Raw genomic sequence first — 22906 nt, forward strand, 5'->3', positions numbered from 1 at the left:
GGTGGGTGGGGGAATTATTCTGTCTGCCAAATGAAAGAATTAATTCCTGTTTGTTAGGAAAACAATTACATAAAGGCGATTTCCCAGGCTTCTCTACTGATTCTCTGATAATTCATTTTACTTCCAGCCTACCCACTGCAGACCAAGGGCCTTGGCCACTTGGAAGGCGTCTCAGGTTACACTGACTTCATCAGGGTTCAGTGCCTGAGCAGGGGGCTGGGAGGCATTGGAGCAGGTCCCGCAGAACTTTACATCCCCATGGAAATGAAGTAGCCAGCGATGGCGGCAGGCCTTAGGAGTGAACCTGGGAGGCCACTTCTAGAAGCAATGTGGTCTCATCCAGGAACACGCTAGAACAAGGGGCCCGTCCAGGGATTAGCACGGGGATGGTGGCCAAGAGTGCAGACGCTGACCCTGTAGGGAGTGAATCCTCGCTAGTCTGGGGTGCTTGTAAAAGCTGGAGCAAGTCTCACTGCGCATGCATGCGAGCTGGGAATGACCAAAGCCTCTTCCGAATAGGACTGGGATCATCACTGCAGGAGACCAGAGTGTCTAGGGGGTGTTGAGTAAGTGAGCTCAGCCCTGCGTATCCACGAGTTCACATCTGTAGATTCAACCAACCATGGATCAAAAATCACATCTGTGCTAAACATGTGCTGACTTTTCCTGCCATCATTCCCTAAGCAATACAGCGCAGCAACTATTTATAGAGGCATGGAGGTAACAGAGAGATGGTGTAAGGTGTATGAGATTAGGAATGGAGGTAACAGAGAGATGGTGTAAGGTGTACGAGATTAGGAATGGAGGTAACCGAGAGATGGTGTAAGGGGCACGAGATTAGGAATGGAGGTAACGGAGAGACGATGTAAGGGGCACGAGAGGATCGTGCAGGATCCAGGCAGACCCTGTGCCGTTCTGTACACGGATAAGGGCTGGAGCAGACTTGCATTTGGGAATCCCAGGAAGGTGTGCACCCACTCCCCCTGGATACTGAGATGACTATTCATGGAGAGGAACAAGAAAGCCTTTGGCTAAGCTCCCTTAAGATAAGAACAGTCTATAACTAGGGGACGACTGCATCATGCCATGAACTAAGTCATTTCCTTGGGGGGAGCAGAGCCCATTCCCTCCCATTGAGGCCAGCAGAACGTAGAAGCTCTTTAGAGAGAGAGGAATTCCAGCATCGCAGGATCCCAAACTCCTCGCTCTTACGCCTTCTACCACTGACATCTATCCCACACGTGTGGAACAAATCAACTCTTTTATCAGACATAAAACAAGAGAAGACTCTGGCTCAGTCCAATTCCAGGTCATCTCAAGCAGTTGGGGGTCCAAGCAGACACATTTTTGGTTCAGGAAAACAGGGTGAATGGGACAAGAAGCAACTGATTCCAGGTCGAAGAGAAGCAGCCTCCACGACTCCGGGGCCTTCTCTGCGGATCTAGTGTTTTCCTTGCAAGCAGTCGTTACGGTGGTCAACAAGAGGCTAAAGTTCAACAAAGAAAAACTACTCAGGATTCTCCACAGGCTTGGCCGATCCCTTGTCTGCAACTGGGATTCGGTATCTGCAAGGAAGGCTGGGCGGGGGTTCTGTTCTGTGGAGGAAGAGGAGATGAGCACAGGGAGCGGAGGCGCTCCAGAGAGTCTGCGAAGGGCAGGGCATCAGGCCCTGGGACCCCTGGAGAGTCCGCGAAGGGTGGGGCATCAGGCAGCGGGCCCCCCCCCCCGCCAAATGCCTGCACACCCAGGCCAGCCCCCTCCTCAGCCCCCCTGGGTTGACCAGCACAGGGGAGATGAGTGGCCAGAGTGGAGGAAAGACACCACTGGGAGACCCAGTGCTCTTCCTGCTAAAGGTGGACACCAGCCAGAAGTGGCTCCAGGACCCGCGAAGGGGCTGCGGGGAGCTGGGCGGCTGCTGGCTTTCTCTCAGGGGTGAAGACTCGGGGCCTGGTGCACACAGTGCCACAGGGGTCAACAGGTCACCTGGGAAGAGCTTGCACACTCCGGGGCCCCAAGTCTTCCCCTGAGGATCCCCTAGAGGGCAGCCGGAGCAGTCTTCCAGAAGGAAGGTGGGGGGACCCAGGCACCCTCCGCCTAAGCCCTTCCATCGCATCCCACGGAATCTTAAACAGAATCGAAAGCCCAGCCGGCCTCTCCCCTGCAGCTGTGAGTCTCCACTGGCCGTGTCCCCTTGTCTGTGGCTCCTGGGCCTCCGTCCTATGCCCCGACCTTCAGTGCTCAGCTGCCTCTGACCCCTGCACCTAAACATGTCCTCGCCTGGACTCTGCTCACAGCTTTGCTCTTCCTCTTCGCAGCTCTTGTCACAACTCTTAGCTCTCCTTTCCCATGTGCCAGGGCGCTTCCCAAAGCTCGTGGAAAAATGGAATTGCAGGATACACTTATTTGCGTGAAGAAAAGGGTCTGGAATCCATGCCTACCTTGTATTCTCATCGCATGCAGTCTCCATGATCTTTATGAAGACCCTGTGTACGTTTGCTTGGTTAAAATCTGTCTGCACCACTAAGAGACAAAGTCTGGGCAGGTCATCGGTCACTTCCTGTCTGCCAGAGGGCCCTGCCCTGGTCCCCAAGAACTGTGACTACATCTCCCTACACGGCAAGTGAGACTTGGCAGATGTGAGGGAGGGAAGGTGACGGATGAGCCTGGTTCGTCTGGGTGGGCTTGATGATTTCATGAGAAGAAGGAGGCAGGAGGGTCAGAGAGAGAGAGAGAGAGACAGAGAGAGACAGAGAGACACACACACAGAGACAGACAGAGAGAGGATCATGGGAGCTGAGGATGCTGTGAGGAAGGGCTGCGTAGAAGGAACGTGGGCAGCCCCTAGGACCCAGAAAGGCAAGGAAATGGATTCTCCCCTCGAACCTCACCCTGAGCCACGCCCTGCTGACTCCTTGATTGTAGCCCAGGAAAACCCATTTTGGACTTCCAGCTTCCAGAACTGTAATAAATCTGTGCTGTTTGAAGCCACTGACTTTCGTGATCATTTGTTACAGTGGCAGCAGGAGATGACAAATACGGGGGCCATGGCTGGTTTGTTCACGGCTCCGTACCTACTACCCGGTACCCAGGCTGCTACACAGTAGATGCTCAGTAAGTCCCTGTTGACCAAATGGGTGGATGATACAGGCTGAGGGCCATGAGGACAATTTGAGGAAAAAAACCACAGCCGTGGGCAGTGCACAAAGTTCAGGTTGTCCATTCATTCATGCATGCATGCATGCATTCATTCATTCAGCACTTAATCGGTGCCTCTGGCAGCGGGCAGTGGGCAGTGGGCAGTGTGCTGGTCTCTGGGTGCAGAACGAAGGAAGCACACACATTTCCTTGTCTCTGGGAGCTGCCCCTTGGGTGGGGAGGCAGACGCTAAACCAGCGAGGAAGTAGAGAAGACCAAGGCATGGCGTGATGAGAGTAAAAGGGAATTGGGAGAGGGTGGTGTGAGGGGAGGGCTCTGGAAGACAGAAACCATCTCCTGAGCCCACGTGGCCCAACCCAGGCCAGGCTTCAGAAACCCCGCACCGCCTTCCAGCGAGGCCTGGCCCCACGCTGGCTCTGGCAGGACCCCCAGCCCCGCCTCTGTCGCGGCGCACAGGTACCTGGCAGGTTGAAGCTCTTCTGCTGCCTGGTGCACTGCGGGGAGGGGTGCAGGGGAGAAGGCGGCGTGGCGCTGGGGGGGAGGGGAGGTGCTGGCGAGGAGGGCGTGGAGGACGTCGTGGACGAGGGGTTGCTGCTCGAGTCTGGCTGGTAGGGGACAGGGATGTGGTCCTGCAGAACAAACAAACCAACAACAATAAACAGGGAGCAGAGGCACAGCAGAAAGTGTGCCGAGCCAGGGGGGTCCCGCCCCAGCATCCTCAGTCATCACCCCACTTGGCTACAGGCAGCCATGGAAGCAGCAGTTTTTAGAGTCAAATTCTCGTCCCTGCCTGGACTCCCGAGTGAAAGGTTACCACGTTAATGAAACCGGTGTAGGAGATAGCCACGTGCCCTCCGCCTCTTTGATACCGGAAAACCCTGCGCTGCGGTGCCCAGAGAACTCTTCCCGTCCTAACACCTCTCCTGCTGAGTGTTTATTAAAGAGCCAGCAGCCCTCGGCGTCCGTGCCCACATCTCAATTGGAACCAGCATGGACTCTCCTTGCACCTGGGACCAGGCTCAAACGTGGCCCTGCTTAGGTGTGTTGAAGAGAGCAGTGCAGGGGGTTGAATGGGGTCCCCCCCAAGAGACATGGCCACCAGGAACCTCAGAATCTGATCCTGTTTGGAGAAAGGGTCTCTGAAGATATGAATAAGACAGACATCTTGAGGCCAGATCACTCTGGAACAGGGTGGGCCCTAAATCCAATGACCACGTTTCGGAGAGACAGAGAAGGACACACACAGAGGGAAGCCATGTGCTGGATGGAGTAGGGACTGGGGTGGTGCAGCCGGAAGCCGAGGATCACAGGAGCCCCCAGGAGCTGGGACGGAGGCAAGGACCAGGGTCCCGTTCAGAGCCCCCAGCTGTTGCTGTTCTGATTGCTGATCGCTGGATCTCTGGTCTCCAAAACCACACAAGGATAAACTGCTGCTGTTTTAGCCACACTGTTTGTGGTCATTTGTTGTGGCAATGCCAGGAAATCAATACAAGCAGAATCTGGATTCAAATCCCATAGCCACCTCTTTTCCCAGGATTCCTGGGCAAGATGCTCATTTCTTCATTCCTCAGTTTTGTACACTGTAAAAAGGGACTAACAGCATTAGACTACCCAACACAGGCACTGCAATACTGGGACAATGGATTCCATACTCCAGACAGGTACTAAATGGCTAAGAAGTGGGCAGGTAACATATACAGCAGGGATACACTGGACAGAGGGTTGATTGCCACATTCAAAACTTGGGAGCCATTTATTTCTAGAAATTTCTGTCCAGTATTTTCAGACTGAGGTTACCAGGAGTTACTAAAACCACAGCAAACGGAACAGCTCGCTCCACTCTGGTTGTCTGCTCCCCTACTGAACGTGGTAGGCAGAATGCCCCTACCCTACATCAAAGATTTCCAAGCCTTCATCCAGGAATGTGTGACTATGCCACAGAATAGGGTGAGAGGGAGGCTGCACACAGTGAGTTCTTCAGGGATTATGCAGGCGGAGCCAATCTAACCACGGGAACCCAGGAAAGCAGAGAACTTTCTCTGGCTGTGGTCAGAACTGTGCAGCAGGAGCAGGAGTCAGAGAGGGGGAATCAGGAGGGCTCAGCCCCTACTGTGGGAGGCCTGAGAAGGAATGCAGGCGGCACCAGGGGCCAAGGTCAGTCCCAGTGCTCAGGCTCCGAGGAAGTGGGGCCTTCAGTCCACAGCTGCCAGGAACCGAGCGCGCTCAGTTAGAAGTGGACTCAGCCCCGGAGCCAGCAGGAAGGAGCACAGCCCGGCCAGACCTCAGGTGACACAGCACCAGGCACGAGGTCTGTCCCAAGTCCTGGGGTGACACAGCGCCGGGCCCCTCCGACTCTGTCCCCCAGACCTCGGAGCCCCGGGGCTGGAAGATGATAAACAAGTGCAGTTATAAACCTTGAAGTTGTTTAAAATTTTATCTATGTATTTATGAGAGGGAGCGGGAGATGGGGAGGGAGGGAGAGATATACTGACTTGCTGGTTCATTCCCCAAGTGTCTGTTAGAGCCCAGGCTGGGCCAGGCCAGGAGCCTAGAACTCAATCTAGATCTCCCACATGGGTGCCAGGGATCCCAGTATTTGAGCCATCACCTGCAGCCTCCCAGGTGCTCATTAGCAGGAAGCTGTAATCTGTAGTGAGGCAGGATTCACACCCTCTGATGCGGGATGAGGGTGTCCCAAGTGGCAGCAAGAAAAAATTAATGCATGGATCCTGGAACCTACTGGGAATGTTCCTGCCCCAGGACCTATGCACAAGCAGTTCCCTCTTCCCAAACTGTTCTTCCTGCAGACACACACACAGATCCTTCATTCCTCTCTCCCAATGTCACCTTTGCATGGTGGTCCACCCTTTCTGCCATATTTAAAATCGCAGACCCACCCCAGTTCAGCCTCAACACTCCCCTAACCTGCGCTACTTTCTTGTATTCTCCACAGCATGCATCAGCTTCTGGCTTATACAATGTATAATTATGTTGACTCTCTGCACTCTGGCTCCAGGAGTACAGAGAACATCGCATTTCAGTGCCTAGAACGAGGCTCAGGGCAGACCAGTGGTTAACGGGGAGATTCTGGAGCTGGAGGCTTGGGTTGGAATCCTGTCCTCCACTTACTAGCTGTGTGACCTTAGGTAGGTTAGCCTCTCTGGGGCCCATTCTCCTGGTCTGTAAAAGAGAGACAGTAATAGCATTTATGGCATAAAGGCGGCCATGAAGAACAACTCAGTGGTACTCGCGGCATGCGTATAGGGCACTCACAACAGCAGGCAGCACCTGTAAGTGCATATCCGGCTGTTTGTTAAATCAACGAGCACAGGGATAGTCTTGTGTGTGGAGAGCAGACCCTCACCAAGACCAGCTCTCATCACCGTACCCATCCTCTCACCATCACGTCATCATCCGGGAAGGCTGGAATCAAGGCCTACTTATTCCAGCCACACGACCTAGCACCGAGCAGGTGTTCCAGGAATTGCAGAAGGAAGAAAGGAAGGAGGGGTGGGAGAGCTGTGCATCTGCAGGCAAAAGGCCCACTGGTGCTGCCCACAGCATCGAGATCTCTGGGGCCTCCTGCCCTCCCCAGATGGCCAGAGATGTGGGCCAGCGGCAACTCCCTGCAGCCTGGACTTCCCGTCCCTCAACCCAGCTCAGCTGGCCGGCTCCCAGGAGCGTCTTCATCTGTTTCCAGTTGGGAGTGGCCACTGGACCTGGCCACTGCACAGAGGTCTACCCCGCAGGAAGCCCAGGAGGTCAAGAGCAAGTCCGTACAGCCTTTAGATTTGTCAACAGGTGTGTTTACCTGCTGGCCTCCAGGGTGAGCCCAGCCAGCAGCCAGCAGCGTGGAAGGGCAGGGCAGAAGAGGAAACCCAACAGACACCTGGCCTGGAGCCTGCTCCACTCGGCCTGTGGTTCAGCGACCGCCTGCCTGGGAGCTTCAGCCTTCCCTTATCTCCAGCGTGGGCCACAAACACAGATCTGCTGTGCGCTTGAAATGAGCTGTGTGCACATGCCCTCTTCCTATGGCACCGAGGCACACTGCCACCCACAAACGGTCACGGCTATACTGATGACTGTGTTTTTGTACCTGGACTTCCCGGGGTCCTTGCACATTTGCATGTAGTTCTAAGAAATGACTCGGGCCGGCGCCACGGCTCACTAGGCTAATCCTCCGCCTGCGGCGCTGGCACACTGGGTTCTAGTCCCGGTCGGGGTGCCGGATTCTGTCCCGGTTGCCCTTCTTCCAGGCCAGCTCTCTGCTGTGGCCTGGGAAGGCAGTGGAGGATGGCCCAAGTGCTTGGGCCCTGCACCCCATGGGAGACCAGGAGAAGCATCTGGCTCCTGCCATCGGATCAGCGTGGTGCGCCGGCAGCAGTGCGCCAGCCATGGCGGCCATTGGAGGGTGAACCAACGGCAAAAGGAAGACCTTTGTCTCTCTCTCTCTCACTATTCACTCTGCCTGTCAAAAAAAAAAAAAAAAAAAAAAAAAAAAAGAAAGGACTCGGAGTGCCAGCTATCCTTCCACTGAGAACACCTTAGGGACGGTAGCTCAATGTCACAGTTCTGATACTGGACTGGCCAGCGCCCCTGCCACGGAGGCCCCACGCCCATACCCCCTCCCTCTGCTTCTCACTCTCCCCCAAAACTTCAAGCCCTGGCACCATGAATCTGCATTTGCCATTTCTCTGATTATTCCATTAACTAGGCAGACTCACACCATGCACAGCCCTTTTGGAGTGGCTTTTTTCACTCATAACCTGTAGAGATTCACCGCAGCTGTTGCACGCTTCAAGCATGTGTTCCTTATTATAGCTGCACAGAATTCTACGACACAGCTGCACTATAGCTGATTTAACTGTGCACCAACTGAAGGACAGCTAAGTTGTTTTGTATTTCCGACTATTGTGAATAAACCTACTATAAACGTTTAGGCATGAGTTTTATGTAAACTTATGTTTTTATTTCTCTGAGATAAATGCCCAGGAGTAAAATTTCTGAATATGTTTGTCATAACATGCTTAGTCTTTAAAGAAAATGCCAGCTCTGTCCTCCGGAGTGGCTGTACCATTTCACCCTCGCAACACATCAGGAAGGACTTCAAAAAGTTCATGGAAAATGGAATTGAAAGATAAGTTACTTTGAGGGAAACATTTTTGAAACCTATGATAGTTGTTTTCATGATATGCATTCCCAAGATTTTTTGAAGACTCCTCGTAAGCATTTATTTCAAAAACTTTTGCACCAAAATAAACTTATCTTTTAATTCCGTTTACCACCAAGTTTTCAAAGTACCCTCATTTGAGTGATTGAGTTTTCTCTGCCTCTTAGCTAGTGTTTGGTGTTGTTGCTATTTTTTATTTTAGCCATTCTGATAGGAGTGTAGTGATAACTCATTGTGGGTTTAATGTGCATTTCCTGAATGGCAACTACACTGAATATCTTTTCATTGGCTTATGCACTATCTATATATGGTTTTTGGTGTTGATTACTGTAGCCATGTAATAAGTCTTGAAATTTAATAGATTGAATCCTCTTACTTTACTCTTTCAAAATTGTTTTTCAGCTATTCCAGTTCATTTGCCTTTTTTATACCTTTCATATACTTTTATCTACTGAAAGAATTTTGCTGGGAATTTGATAAAAAAATTGCATCAAACCTGGGTAACAATTTTTAGTACTGACATCTTTGCAGGTGTGGGGAACCTTTGTTCTGCCAAGAGCCACTTGATATTTATGACATCATTCATGGGCCATACAAAATCATCAACTTGCCGGCACCATGGCTCACTTGGCTAATCCTCCACCTGCAGCGCTGGCACCCCAGGTTCTAGTTCCGGTTGGGGCGCTGGATTCTGTCCCAGTTGCTCCTCTTCCAGTCCAGCTCTCTGCTGTGGCCCGGGAGGGCAGTGGAGGATGGCCCAAGTGCTTGCACCCGCATGGGAGACTGGGAGGAAGCACCTGGCTCCTGGCTTCGGATTGGCACAGCGGGCCAGCCGTAGCGGCCATTTGGGAGGTGAACCAATGGAAAAGGAAGACCTTTCTGTTTCTTCTCTCACTGTCTAACTCTGCCTGTCAAAAAAAAAAAAAAAATCATCAACTTAAAAATCAGCCTGCCACAGACATACTAACTTCTGAGTCCCAGCTGCAGTTGCCTTGGCATGGCCCGGACAAATGATTTCATGCGGCCTCCTATGGCCCATAGGCTGGATGTTCCTGCCCCTGTCTTAACCCGCTCTGTCCCATCATCCTCTATAGAGGGCACCTGTAAAGACTGGAACTGAGCACTGAGTATACCGTTCATGGTAACTGGAGATAAATATCACTGAAATAGTCACAGAATTGGAAATGTGGGACTTAACGGGTTAACCATGTTGGATCTTCCAATCCATGAACATGGTTGTGTGGTCCTTTTCTAGGGCTGTTATTACAAAGTACTACACACTGAGTGGCTTAAAGCAACAGAAATTTCTCCTCTTAGTTCTTGAGGACAAAACTCCAAAATCAAGGTATCCGCAGGCGCCTGGCTCAGGCCCCCTGCAGCTGCAGACGGCACCCTCCCTGGCCTCTCCCTAGACCTGGTGGTGGCCAGCGCCCCTGGGCACGACTTTGCTTGCGCCTGCATCACTCCACTTTCTGTCTTTGCGGGCATCTGGTGCTCTTCCTTACGTCTCTGATTCTCTTCCCTTCTTATCAGGATGAAAGTCATACTGGATTAAGGGACCACCCAACATCAGGGCAACCCCACTTGAATCTGATTACATCTGCAAAGCCCCATTTCCAAAGATTGCACTGCCAGGTGTTGGCGGTGAGGTCTGACCCACAGCCGTATATTCCTCCACTTCTAGCATCCGGAAGCCTTCAGCTTACAAGTTCCAGACGTTCCAATCCGATTTACACAAAATGCTTCCATTTTGTTGAGCAACTGTCAGTGCTGCATTTTAAATTTGGTTTCCGTAGGTTAGTTGCTGTAATGTCACTGAACCCGTTAGTTCTAGAAAGGTTTTTGTTTTCTTTCGCTTTTGTACATTCTTTGGGACTTTCTCAAGGACGATGAGGTCATCTGCAAGTAGGGACAGTTTTATATCTCCCTTTCCATCTGTGTCTTTCATTTCCCATTCTTGCCCTACTGCACAGGCTGGACCTCCCAGCACCACACTGAGCAAGAGTAGTGCAAGTGAGCATCCTCTCAGGAGAAAACGTTCGGTCTTTTTTTTTTTTTTTTTTTTTTTGACAGGTAAAGTGGACAGTGAGAGAGAGACAGAGAGAAAGGTCTTCCTTTACCGTTGGTTCACCCTCCAATGGCTGCTGTGGCCAGCGCACTGCAGCCGGCGCACCGCGCTGATCCGAAGGCAGGAGCCAGGTACTTATCCTGGTCTCCCATGGGGTGCAGGGCCCAAGCTCTTGGGCCATCCTCCGCTGCACTCCCTGGCCACAGCAGAGAGCTGGCCTGGAAGAGGGAAAACCGGGACTAGAACCCGGTGTGCCGGCGCCACATGGCGGAGGATTAGCCTAGTGAGCCGTGGCGCCAGCCAACGTTCGGTCTTTCCTCACCAAGTGTCATGTTAGCTATTGGATTCTTTTTGTACACCCGTTATCAAATTGAGGCATTTCTTCTGTATCTTTCTGATTGTTTTGATCATGAATGGTTATTGAATTTTGTCAAATAATTTCTCCGTAGCAAGTGCTATAATCATGTGCGTCTTTGATGGGTACTATGGTGCACGGCATTCATCAATTTTCAAATATTGAATGAATCTGTCTTCTCTGGAATAAACTCCACTTGCATATGTTGCTGAATACTATTTTGTAAATATTTTGCTAAGGATTTTTGTGTTTATACGCACGAGAAAAATTCACCTGTAGTTTTGTCTTTTTGTATGTTGGTCTTGGTATCACGGTAAACAAAGCGGAGTAGTGGACCATGAGCTGAGAAGTATGTTTTTCTTTTTTCTGGAAGACACAGTGTACAGCTGGTGTTCACTCTTCTGCACATCTGCCAGCGTTCTCCAGGGAAGCTATCTGCAGGGTTTGTGTGTGTGTGCGGGACACTTCTAAGAAGTATTAATTCAGTTTCATTCATGGTCACCAGGCTACGCCAGGTACCTAGTTTACATCGGGTCCAATGTGGTGGTTTATGCTTTCCAGGAACCGGTCCACTTCACCTGAGCGCTGACGTCCACACTGTAGAGCCGCTTGCAGGATTCTCTTATGATCGTTTGGCGATGGCAGAGTCTGTAAGACGTCCCATTTCACTCCTGCTGGTGGCAATATGTGATTTCTCTTTCTTTGTCAGTCTTGTTAAAAGCCCGGCAAGCTTTCTCCCTCTGTTTATTTTTCCTGCTTTCCTTTTAGGTAACTGAACAGTGTGTAGAGTTTCACCTTTGACTTGTGCATAGCATTTTTGAGTGTGTCCACTTGTGCAGTCTTTAAATAATCGGGTAGATTTTAGGTAGCTGCAGAGATTATTATGGTCTGCCAGTGCCAGCATCTTTTCAGTGTGAGACAAGTGCAGGCCTCTTCCTTCCTTCATGTCCTTCTACTCCCCCGTTTCAAACACCTTCTCTATGCATTTAGAACCACATCAAACAATGTCATGATTTTGGCTTCAACTGTTCATTTAGAAAACTTAAGAGAAAGTAAATGTATTATTGTATTTACCCATATTTTTACCCTTGCTATTACTTCCTTTATTTCCGATTTTCCAAGAATTCTTCTAGCATTTCCTATCTGTGTAGAAAGCAGCCGTTAATCATTCTTCTAGGGGAATTTTGCTGTTAATAAATACTCACTTCTCTTCATCTGACAATGTCTTGATTTCCCTTTCATTCCTGAAGGACATTCTGACTATGCGCAGAAGTATGAATTGAAAACTCCTTTCTTTCAGCACTTGAAAAATGTTGTGCTATTTTCTTCTGGTCTCCATGGTTTCTGATGAGAACTCTGCTGTAATTTGAATGTTGCGTTGATAGTTAAAAAGTTGTTTCTCTTTCTCGGCTTTCAAGATTTCTTTCCTCTGTCTTTCCTCTTCAGAACTCCGAGATGCTGTGTCTTAGCATGGACGTCGTTGGGATGACAACGCCTGGGTACTGCTCATGTTCTTGGATCAGAGGAATGTGTCTTTTGCCCAATTTTAGAAGTCTTCAACCATTATCTCTGCAAGAACTTTTCCAGCCCTGCCCTCTTTTTCCTCTTCTCACCTTCTAGGGCTCCACTAATACCGCGTTGGATCTTTTATTAGAGTTCCAAGAGTCCTTGAGACCCTGCTCATTTGTGAGCCTATTTTCTGTAATCCAGACTCTATCATTTCTATTGTTTTTATCTGCAAGTTCACTTCTTCTTGCCTCTGCCCCCTTCATTCTCCACGGAGTTTTTATTTTGGTTATTGTATTTTCTAATTGTATGTTCTAAAATGTCCTTATGGTTCCATTTATTCCTTCCGAGTCTTTGTTGAGACTTTCTATTTCTTTGCAGGGACTTCCTATTTTTTCTTCTCATTTGTTTCAAGAATGTTCATAATTGCTTGTTGAAGTATTTTTATGATGAATGCTCTAACACTGTTGTCAGATAATTCTAAAATCTGTCATCTCAGAGCTGGCTCCTATTGATAGTCTTTTTTTTTTTTTTTTTTTTTTTTATTTTTCTGTTCGATCTGCTTGTTTCTTAGCACAACAAGTAATTGTGAATTGAAGCCTGGATGCTTGTGTGTTATGGAACTCTGGACCTCATTTAGGCCTTCTGTTTTGGCTGGCTTCCTGGGACACTGTTCTAACAGAGAAAGGGGAGGTATTGCCTTGTTACTGACAGGGAGGGGCAGAAGAATAGGGAAGAGGGTCCTCATTAGTGACAGGCTGGGGTTGGAGATCCAGCCTCCCCACAAGCGTCAGAGGTTAAAGGTGCCTCACTATACCCGCTGTGGCCTGCACTAACACCGCAGGGTTGGGGTGGGGGCCTTGTTCATGATGGTGGCACAAGGCCTGGCTCTCCACCAGGCCTCCTCCAACCCACCTCAGCAGAGACGCAGACCGGGGCTGCATCGTTGCTGGGTGAGGGCGTTGGTCATGGTCACCAGTGGGGAAGAAAGGCCTTACTCCCCACTCAAGCTTCTCTGACATCACCCAGGCAGGAGGATTGGGTGCCAGGTTTCAGCTCAGCAAGGGCGATGCCTCCGTAGCCTCTGCTGGTGTGGGCTGGGAAGGAAACAGCTCTTTCTCTGTGTCGCTGGCACTGAATGGTGGCTGTGTAAAGTGTGCCTGCAAAGCTGCTTCTTTCCTAGGCCTTTGACTGGGAGGTGGGGTGCAGGTGCTTTGCTGGGGCTCCCCTCGTCTTCACCACTGGCATGTCCAGGATGTCAGCTTCTTCGGCTCCAAATCCAGGTTGTGTGGAGGCAAAAGAAACCCCAGGGAACTCACTACTATGTCTTCCTTGGGATCCTAGCTGGTCTGCCTTCTTCGCACCATCCTTCAAAGTCTTCTTATCTTTTTTTAATACAAAACATCCCTATTTCTAGCCACACTCAGTGGGAGGAATAGGGAAGTACTCTATCTTCCTGAAAGCACAAGTCTTTCGATTTGTTCGTTCATTTAATCCTGGCAACAGATCTGCAAGCTGGGTGTGCTCTCTGGAGAGCAGGACTCTAAGAACGGAAGCTCAGCTGTGACTGTACACAGAGAGAAATGGGAACCTTCCCCCCTGGGCAGTTGGTATTCCAAGCCTATGGAATTTTCCCTAGAATAACGGATCCCTCTAATATGATCTCTGACCCAGTGTGGGAGAAACACATTGCAGTCCCAGTAGAAGGCAGGAGACACCTGAGTATCTGGACCGTAGTCTTACTGTTCCAGGCAGTCATGCTCTCATTCATTCTAGCCACCTGCTATGCAAGGCCACCTTGGAGACAACTCTGATCCAGTTTTTATAGAAAGGTGTCAAGAAAGCCAGCCTTCTGACTCTATCCTAATTTACCTAATGACAATTACGTTTCCATGACAACGGCTAAGTTATTGTAAAGAATAATGTGTCCCTGATACATGGAGCTCAGGTTTCAGTGGTTGGGCTGAGACCTGGAGAGAAAGAAGTTCTCCCTCAGTCCAACGGGACACGTGAAGTTCCTCAAGGAGGCCGGGGTTGATTCTGTGCCACGAAGGATGCGTGCACCCTCATGCGCCTCTCTTCTCTGAATTTCCACTCACACACTGATAATTTCAAGTATGGACATTATCTAAATTAAAAACAAAAAAAAAAAACATGTTTGACATGTTTGCGCTAAAACTTGGCGTCCTACGAGAAGGGACTGCACATGGGCCTTGCCCAGATGCCAGTGTTGCTTAACGGAAAAGTTGGTCTCAATGCACCCATTCAGGCTGCACCTGGGCTAATGTCCCCATCCCCCCACTCCCCCCACCCCGCAACGTTCACTGCAGTCGTACTAAATGACCCCTGGCTCCCAACACAAAGCAGGCTCTGCCACGTCCTCAAGGCTTGGGACACGCGTTTTCTCTACCTCAATGTCTGCCCAGTCTTGTTCCATGGTGTCTGAAGACGCTCGCTCTTTCTTCTGAGTTTAATCTCAGCTCAGATCTCCCCGCCCCCGGGAAGTTTCCCTGACTCCCTTGCCCCGTCTGGTGACACACGTTATCTACGCCTGGTACAAGGCACGCACAGCCGCCTGGGCCTGCCTGGTGCCGCCATGTGGTCACCTCTCAGCTTTGATGTCTCATCCTGCAGACTTGGAGGTCCTGAAGCATGCGTTGCCCTCACTTCTGTATTCTCAGCACTTAGCAATGTGCCAGGCCCATGAGGCTCCTTATGAATGCGTGCTGGGTGGAAGAGGAAAGGAAGCAATGAAGGGATGGGTGGGAGAGATGAGAGGAGGAGGGGTGAGGAAGGCCATCCCTTCCCACTAGACCACCTCTCCGCAGTTCCTGCAGAACTTGGCACAGAAACAGAGACACGGAAGGTGCCCAACAGATGTTATACGAATCAATCAGCCACTGGCAAGGAAGGAAGATTAGAACAAAGGAGGGAGAGATGGAATTCTCTGCCGCTTTAAGGACGGGGATTGAGTCTTCACCAGGGCCAGCGCTGTGGCGTAGCGGGTAAAGCCACCACCTGCAGTGCCAGCATCCCATATGGGTGCCAGTTTGAGTCCCGGCTACTCCACTTCTAATCACGCTCCCTGCTATGGCCTGGGAAAGCAGTGGGAGATGGTCTACATGCTTGGGCCCCTGTACCTGTGTGGGGGACTAGGAAGAAGCTCCTGGCCTCCGATCGGCCCAGCTCCAGCCATTGCAACCATGTGGGGAGTGAACCAGCAGATTGGAGAACTTTCTCTACCTCTACCTCTACCTCTCTGTAACTCTCTGCCTTTCAAATAAAAGAAGTAAATCTTAAAAAAAAAAAAAAAAAAAAAAAAGTCTTCGCCCTCTCCACAGCTCAGGGCTGGTGGAAACAACCAGAAGGGCAAACACATCAGGCACTCACTTTCCCAGGCAGAGCTGTGGCACCCGGAGGGGAACCCCCTCTGCAGGTCAGACAGAGCTGTGTCCCAGTGGGACTAGTGGTGGTGGTTTTGCTCCATCACAGAGAAACAAACTCTAGCAGATCAGGCAGGGAAGGCTGATGGCACAGGTTCTCTCTCTGAACACAGATGAGATCTGGACACATCCCCAGAGACCATACGGTCCAACTCTTAACACTCTGTCGCTGGGGACACTGAGACAAGGAGCGGAAGAGTGAGCTGCCAGTGCACACGGGGAGTTAGTGACCCGGCCCCAATTCCCAGGCCAGAAGAAGAAACACAAGGTTGTGCCAAAGAAATGCACCTCTGACTCTGGGAATCAAACAGAAACACGTTCGCCTCCCAGGTCCCCACGACACCCAGCTGAGCACCGGGTTGGACGAGGCAGCAATATGAGTGCTCTCCCAGGGACTTACAGAACACTGTCCTCACGCTGCAGCCCAACGGCCTCAATGAACACACATGCTTGTCTCACGGCTTCCACAGCCCACTCCCGACACGGGACCATAGGCCAGATCACCACGGCTGCTGCTCAGAGCCCTTGGCTACGAGTCAGAACAGCAGAAAGCGCCCGGTGCAAAGGCTGAGAGCTGATGATGAGCAAAGAGGACAAGGGACCCAGAATAGGCCAGGGAGCGAATAAGCAAAGGCTGGAAGGAGCAGAAACCAAATGGGAGCAGAAGCGACACTGGGAAAAGAGGAGAGTGGAGAGTGAGGAGGTCAGTCAACGGTAACAGACCAGAGCTGACCACAAAGGGGAGCTGACTCAAGGTCAACGGCAGACCACAAAGAGCGGCTGTAACAAGGTCATGGTGAACAGAGAAGATCCGAGAAGCCAGCCTGAGATCACGAATCTCCTCCATGGGGCCGGCGCTGTGGTGCAATGGGTAAAGCTGCCGCTTGCAGGGCTGGCATCCCATATGGCCACCAGTTCGAGTCCTGGCTGCTCCACTTCTGATCCAGCTCTCTGCTATGGCCTGGGAGGGCAGTAGAAGATGGCCCAAATGCTTGGGCCCCTGCACCCACGTGGGAGACCCAGAAGAAGCTCCTGGCTCCTGGCTTCGGATCAGTGCAGCTCCAGCTGTTGCAGCCATTTTGGGAGTGAATCAGCAGATGGAAGACCTCTCTTTCTCTCTCTCTCTCTCTCTCTCTGCCTCTCTGTAGCTCTGTCTTTCAAATAAATAAATACATCTTAAAAAGAAGAATATCCTCCATGTCTCGTTTTATAAACTTCAGGTCCTACACTGTGCTGTTCCCTTCTCTCCCTGCTCTACATCCATCCATCCAACAGGCAGCTCCCTGTGATGAGCTGGCCTGGGAGGGTCTCTGCTCCCTGAAGCCAGCGACAACGGCCACAGCACCCTGCACAGCAGACAGCTCTTCAGCCTCCAGCATCAACGCAGATGGTATTTTTGATGCCCAGGTGTGGAGGAGCAAGAGTTAGAGAATGGTCCCCTAGGGACTGACAAAATACTACTGCTGCCCTCTGCGTCTCCTCCATCCCCTCCGCGTCTCCTCTATCCCCCCCCATCCCCTCTGTCACCTCCACCCTCTTCCTCCCTTTTTCATTCTACTCTTCCTTCCCTTCTGCCTCCTAGTCTTTCTCCTCCTTTCTCCACCTCTTCTTCTTCCTCATCCTTCCTCTTATTCTCTCTCTACCTTCTCCTTCTCCTCTGTCTTCTTCATCACCAAGCCACTTCCATACCCTCAGCGTCCAGGGTTGCATTAATCCTCCTTACATATTACACATGTAATCCTCACCACAACCCCAATGGGGTATCCTATTTACTTCCCATTTTACGGAGGGGAAAACCAAGGCAGAGACACCATGAAGTGACCTGCCCATAGTCACAGCCAATTTAGGAGCTGCGCTGCAATTCTAGGCTTTCTGATTCCAAAATCCACACTCTGACCAGTGTCGTGGGTGAAACAGCAAGGCCTTTGTGAACTGCACTGACGGAGCCAGAGAGAAGAGAGAACCGTGGGAAGGAAATCTTCAGATTAAATTGTCTCAGAAACCCATTGCACTAACCACATCAGTGCCAGACAAAAAGATTCTGTGTGAAGGCAGCGAGCAGAGAGAGAGGGGGAGAAAACCCAGCTCTGTGGTAGAACCTGTCCACCTTCATGTCAAAGCTGTTTCTAAATAAAGGGTAATTTACTTCCCTTCTCAAATTCTCCTGCTGGCAGACAAGCAGAACAATGTCACAGTTACTGGTCCACCTGACCTGTGTTCCTGTCTCATCTGACACCAAGAGGCTCATTGTGTCTTTAAAGGAAGAAAGGTCTGGAGGTGGCTCTGAACTCCTTACCCCTCAAGATGTCACCAAGGAAAGGATGAGGCATAAGGCAGGCATGGGGCCCTCCCAGGGGTGGGGGTCCCCCCTTCCAGAGACCTCTATCTTTTGCAAATAAAAAAAAGAACAAAGGGAAAGCAGTACCAGACTGACATTTTGATTGTGGGTCCTAAGATTTAAGCTGATAAAAATAACTAGAATTTCCTGGACATTCACTATGCTTGAGAACAGTGCTAAGTGCTTTTTTTTTCCAGTTAATTACTTAATTTAATCCCCACAAGAACTCTTTGGGCCATGGTGCTCTTACTGGCCATGTTGGGCATTTAGCACAACATGGCTATAAATCTCTGGTCTCTTGGACCCTTCTCATCAAGAGTGGGGGGTTGGGGGATATGCCTCAGGACGTTGAACCTGAGCAGGTTTATGATTACATCTATGGGCAAAGCAGAGCAGAAGTGACGCTGCCAGTGGCCTGCCTTGATGGCTAATTCAGCCATTCTTGGAGTCAGGAGCTGCCATGTGAGAAGCCTGTGGAGGCGGCCATATTGTGAGGCGGCCATATTGTGAGGCGGCCATATTGTGAGGCAGCCATATTGTGAGGCGGCCATATTGTGAGGCAGCCATATTGTGAGGCAGCCCATGCCATGAGGCAACCCCACACGCGATGCCCTCACTGACATCCCACGAAGCCCAGACTTTGAGGCATTGCTGCCCAAGCACCAGGCGTGTGAGTGAAAGCCTCTGCACAAGGAGTCAGCAGGATTTTTCTGTAAAGTACCTGGCAGTAAATATTTTAGTCTCCGCAGGCTGGGAGGGCTCTGCGATGACTTCTCCACTCAGCTACTATAATGTAACAGATCCTCAGACAAGGTGGGGGTGGTTGTGCTCCAAAAAAATTTTGTTCACAAAAACAGGTGGTGGGTTGGATTTGGACTGTAGGCAATAGTTTGCCAATCCTTATTCTAGATGATTTCGGTCCCAGGAGCGAGCATTTTCCCAGTTCTGTCCTGGGACATCACAGAGCAGAGAGCATCTTTTCTGTGCTCTGTCCCAGTTCCCGACCTACTGATCTGTGAGTAGGGTTGTGCACCATTACGTCTGGGGTTATCTGTTGCACAGCAGTTGATAACTGCAACACCCCCATTTTATATCCAGGAAAACTGAGGCTCAGGGAGATTAAGTTACTTTGCCTAAAGTCTGACAGCCGTTAGTAGAGGAAGCCAAGACTGACTCCCAGGCTTCCCGGCTCCCTCAGTGACAGCACAGGGAGAAAAGAACATGCGGTCTTTGTTAGGGAGGCATGGAAAAAGAGAGCATTGGCAGGGGCCAAATTATGCAAGGCATTGTGGGCTGCAGTCAACAAGCCTGATCTGTGTTCTGGATGCAATACCAAGCCATTGGATGGAGTTTGAACCGTGATGTGACTCAAGCTGCAGTCACTAGGAAGCACTATGCTACTGCATTAGAGGAGGGGTCGGGGAGGGCAAGCCTCTCTCCAGCCTGCAGACGTGAGACTGAGTCCCGCCAAGCAGAAGTCAACGGCCATCAAGACACTCACCCAGAACCTGCACATAGATGGGTCCTTGGGTTTGTTCTCCTTTTATCCATTTTCAACACAATGCAAGGAGCCCTTGTACAATTTTTGCCTCCTTCTGTGGGGCTGGAAGCGTCCCTGGGCACCTTCCATACAGCCCATCAACAGGCCAAATAAAGGATGTGGAGGCTGCGCTGGCCAGGGGCAATGGAAAGCAAGTGGCACAGACAGGCCCTCTGATGATGTGCCGGGGGCAGACGCCAATCAAATTGGCTGCTGCTCGGAGCTCAGGGTCCCTGCAAACATCCCTCCTGCTCGTCTCCACCAGAAGCTCAGAGACAGACCCCCATCCCTCGGAGGTTTGATTCAACAGATGTGTTGGAAAGCCCAGAACCATCTGCGAGGCTGATCCTGGCAGATGGAGAACTGTCTCGCAGAGCAAAGCAGGCAGGGTCTGCAGCACTCAGGAAACTCCCCTTCGGGTTTTGCCGCACAGCCCTGTGGAGCGCTCCCAAACACATTCATCCTCTGTTCCGCACGCCCTCTCTTTCAGTGGGGCAGATTGCTGGCATGTGCATCTCTCCACCGATGCCGGGCTGGCTCCTCCTGTCCCCCTGCCAAGCCTTACTCACCACAAAGCACACAGACTCAGAAGAGCCCCAGGTAAGCGGGAAGGTGCTTGCCCCACTCCCAGCTCAGCCCCTTCCTCCCTCCTCCCTTCACCAGGAGGTGCCATCCGCGCGCGCCTGGACCCAGGGGAAGCCCGGCCTCACCTTGTTGATTTTGTTGGTTTTGGGGAGCGTCTGGCTGATGTGCAGGTCCGAATACCGGGGTGGCTTCCGTAGAGGGTTGTTGATGTCACATGGGACCGACTCTGTTCGGACTAACCTTGCTGGGTCCGTAGGGGTAAAAAACAGCGAGTTGAGAGTTTAAGTATCACTTTGACAATGACCATGTCAGGAGAACAGACTTTAGTCCCCGCCTTGTAAGCCTGCCTCTGGGAAGAGAAGGGAATTCTGAATTGACAGCTGTGTGTCCCCATGATGGGACTGGGGTCTCTCTGTACTTCCTGACCTTTTTATACAGACAGCATATGACTCCTGACAATTCAAAATCCCAACAATAAAATTGAAGCTATCAGGTTTCCTTTTCAATACCTTAATTGCTTCATAGTAGCACTCATTTCAGAATTGAACCTCATCTTAAAGACAAGAGGTTCCAGACTTCTCAGGGGACAGGCCCTTGATGGCTTCCCACCGCTGCCCTTCGAACCTTTGTTTTAGGATCATCTTGTGCAGCTCTTGTGAGCTCTCCGGCCTGAGCAACCTGTCGCACGTCACTGGGATCTGCTCCCAGGATCAGCCCTGCCAGCCTCTCCCTCAGGGTCATTCCTGAAGCCACATGGGAAGCCGGACAGCCAGCTGAGGCTAAAGAAACATTTCCCGATTGGTATCACTTCCTCCAAGCCCTCTGCCTTCTGTTGTTTCTCTTTTAATTTAAAAAAAAATTTTTTTTTATTTTTGACAGGCAGAGTGGACAGTGAGAGAGAGAGAGACAGAGAGAAAGGTCTTCCTTTTCTGTTGGTTCACCCTCCAATGGCCGCTGCGGCTGGCGCGCTGCAGCCGACGCACCGCGCTGATCTGATGGCAGGAGCCAGGTGCTTCTCCTGGTCTCCCATGGGGTGCAGGGCCCAAGCACTTGGGCCATCCTCCACTGCACTCCCTGGCCACAGCAGAGGGCTGGCCTGGAAGGGGGCAACCGGGACAGAATCCGGCGCCCCGACCGGGGCTAGAACCCGGTGTGCCGGCGCCGCGAGGCAGAGGATTAGCCTAGTGAGCCGCGGCGCCGGCCCTGTTGTTTCTCTTACAGAGCCCATAGCACGGGCAAACAGGATGCCTAGTACTACTGCCTATTAGTTGTTTTCTCACAGGGGAGAGAAGGGTTGAGCTGGCTGAGAAGTCAAAGCTTTGGTCTGACCCAGGGATCTAATTTCTGTGCTTTGCCTGGGCTGTCATCACCATGGAAACTGATGGTATTTTCAACTTCCTACCAACGAGGGGAAAATCAAGAAGCTGGCGGACTTCAAGTTCAGGTTTCTCTGTCTGCATGGGCACCTGCCGCCTGTGAGCAGAGGAGCGTGACCTCGAAGGTGTGCAGACAGGGGACCCGCTTCAAACGCGGCCCTCTGGGAGCTGGGTCCTGCCTGCACACGGGAGTCAGGGTCCAGCAGAACCCACCCAGGGGAGGAGTCTGGTGGGAGGCGATTTCTCCAGGGAAGCTGACCTAAGGCAGGAGTTCAAAAGCAGTGTGAATCCAAGTTTGAAAAGTGCCTCCCTGAGTGTAAACAGCTATGCAAGGAACAGATGGTCCTTAATTAAGAACCTGGGCCGGGCAGGGGAGAGGGGAGAGAGCTGAAGACTTTTCCCTCGTTTGCAATTTTCTCTCTTCATGGAGATAAAACAGCACAGAGATCTTGGAAAACCAACTGCCTGCCGGCTTTGGGACTCATTATGGGGCTTTCGGGAGCAATGTGCCTCCTTGAAGTTTCCTTTGGGTTCATTCTGACCCTGGGCAGATTCCCCCGTGTATAACTACCCAAGGCTGGGGGCTATGGGAGGCCAAACAAGGAAGACTTGGGATGGGATTAGCAATTGCTGTCCCCAAAACTGCTCCAGAGAGGCTCTAGGGCTCCACCCAGGTATGGGTGGTAGGGACTTGGCCAGAAGAGTTTGAAACGTTTTAATACATTGCTATCACTTAACAACGGAGTATATGGAACACAGAAGTCTCTGTTTTGGCTTTTGATTGAAACATCAGATATGCAGGTCCACGTTTTTGCTGGAGTGGCGACCTTATCACTCAATGGTGCTTGGGCTTCCTGCTTTGCACAGCCGCACCAGGCCAACTTCTCCCACTTGTGCAGCAACCATGAGACAGCTGAGGTTACACTTGGCCCCCATTCTTGTGCAAAGCTTCTCAGTTTTAACACATGTGGGTGCACACGTGGATTGACTAGGTCTGGGGTGCGGCCAGAGAGTGTGCGTTTTCAGTCACTTCCCAGCCGATCCCTTTGCTGCTGGCTGGTGGACCACGCGTTGAATAGCACAGGTTTGTACCATGAACTTTCTGCGATGATGAAAATGCTCTCCAGCCACACTACCCACTATGGAAGCCACATGTGGCTACAGAGCCCTTGCAATATGGTTAGTGTAACTGAGTAACTAAGTTTGTATTTTTATTTAATTTTAGGTAACTAAGTTTAAAGAGTCAGATGTGGCTAGTAGCTACTGTATTACATAGCACAGGCCCAGAGAGTCCCCTAGGGATGAACTGCAATACGGAAAATGAAGTCCTGGGTTGACTACCCAGAAGTCCAAGAATCAGAGGAACTAT

General features: G+C 51.1%; 1 protein-coding gene across 2 annotated transcripts in view; it reads right to left on the bottom strand.

The window, feature by feature from the left end:
* Positions 1-22906, bottom strand: part of KSR2 (kinase suppressor of ras 2) — a 435190-nt gene that overhangs the window by 83604 nt on the left and 328680 nt on the right. For both annotated transcript variants that reach the window (XM_070065978.1, XM_070065979.1), the window contains exons 9-10: positions 20287-20411; positions 3617-3785 (exon numbers count right to left, since the gene is read on the bottom strand). In XM_070065978.1, the coding sequence (XP_069922079.1) occupies positions 3617-3785; positions 20287-20411 (294 nt within the window). The remainder of the gene's footprint in view (positions 1-3616; positions 3786-20286; positions 20412-22906) is intronic.

The sequence above is a fragment of the Oryctolagus cuniculus genome, chromosome 21 (genome assembly GCF_964237555.1).
Source record: "Oryctolagus cuniculus chromosome 21, mOryCun1.1, whole genome shotgun sequence".
Classification (NCBI taxonomy): Eukaryota; Metazoa; Chordata; class Mammalia; order Lagomorpha; family Leporidae; genus Oryctolagus; species Oryctolagus cuniculus.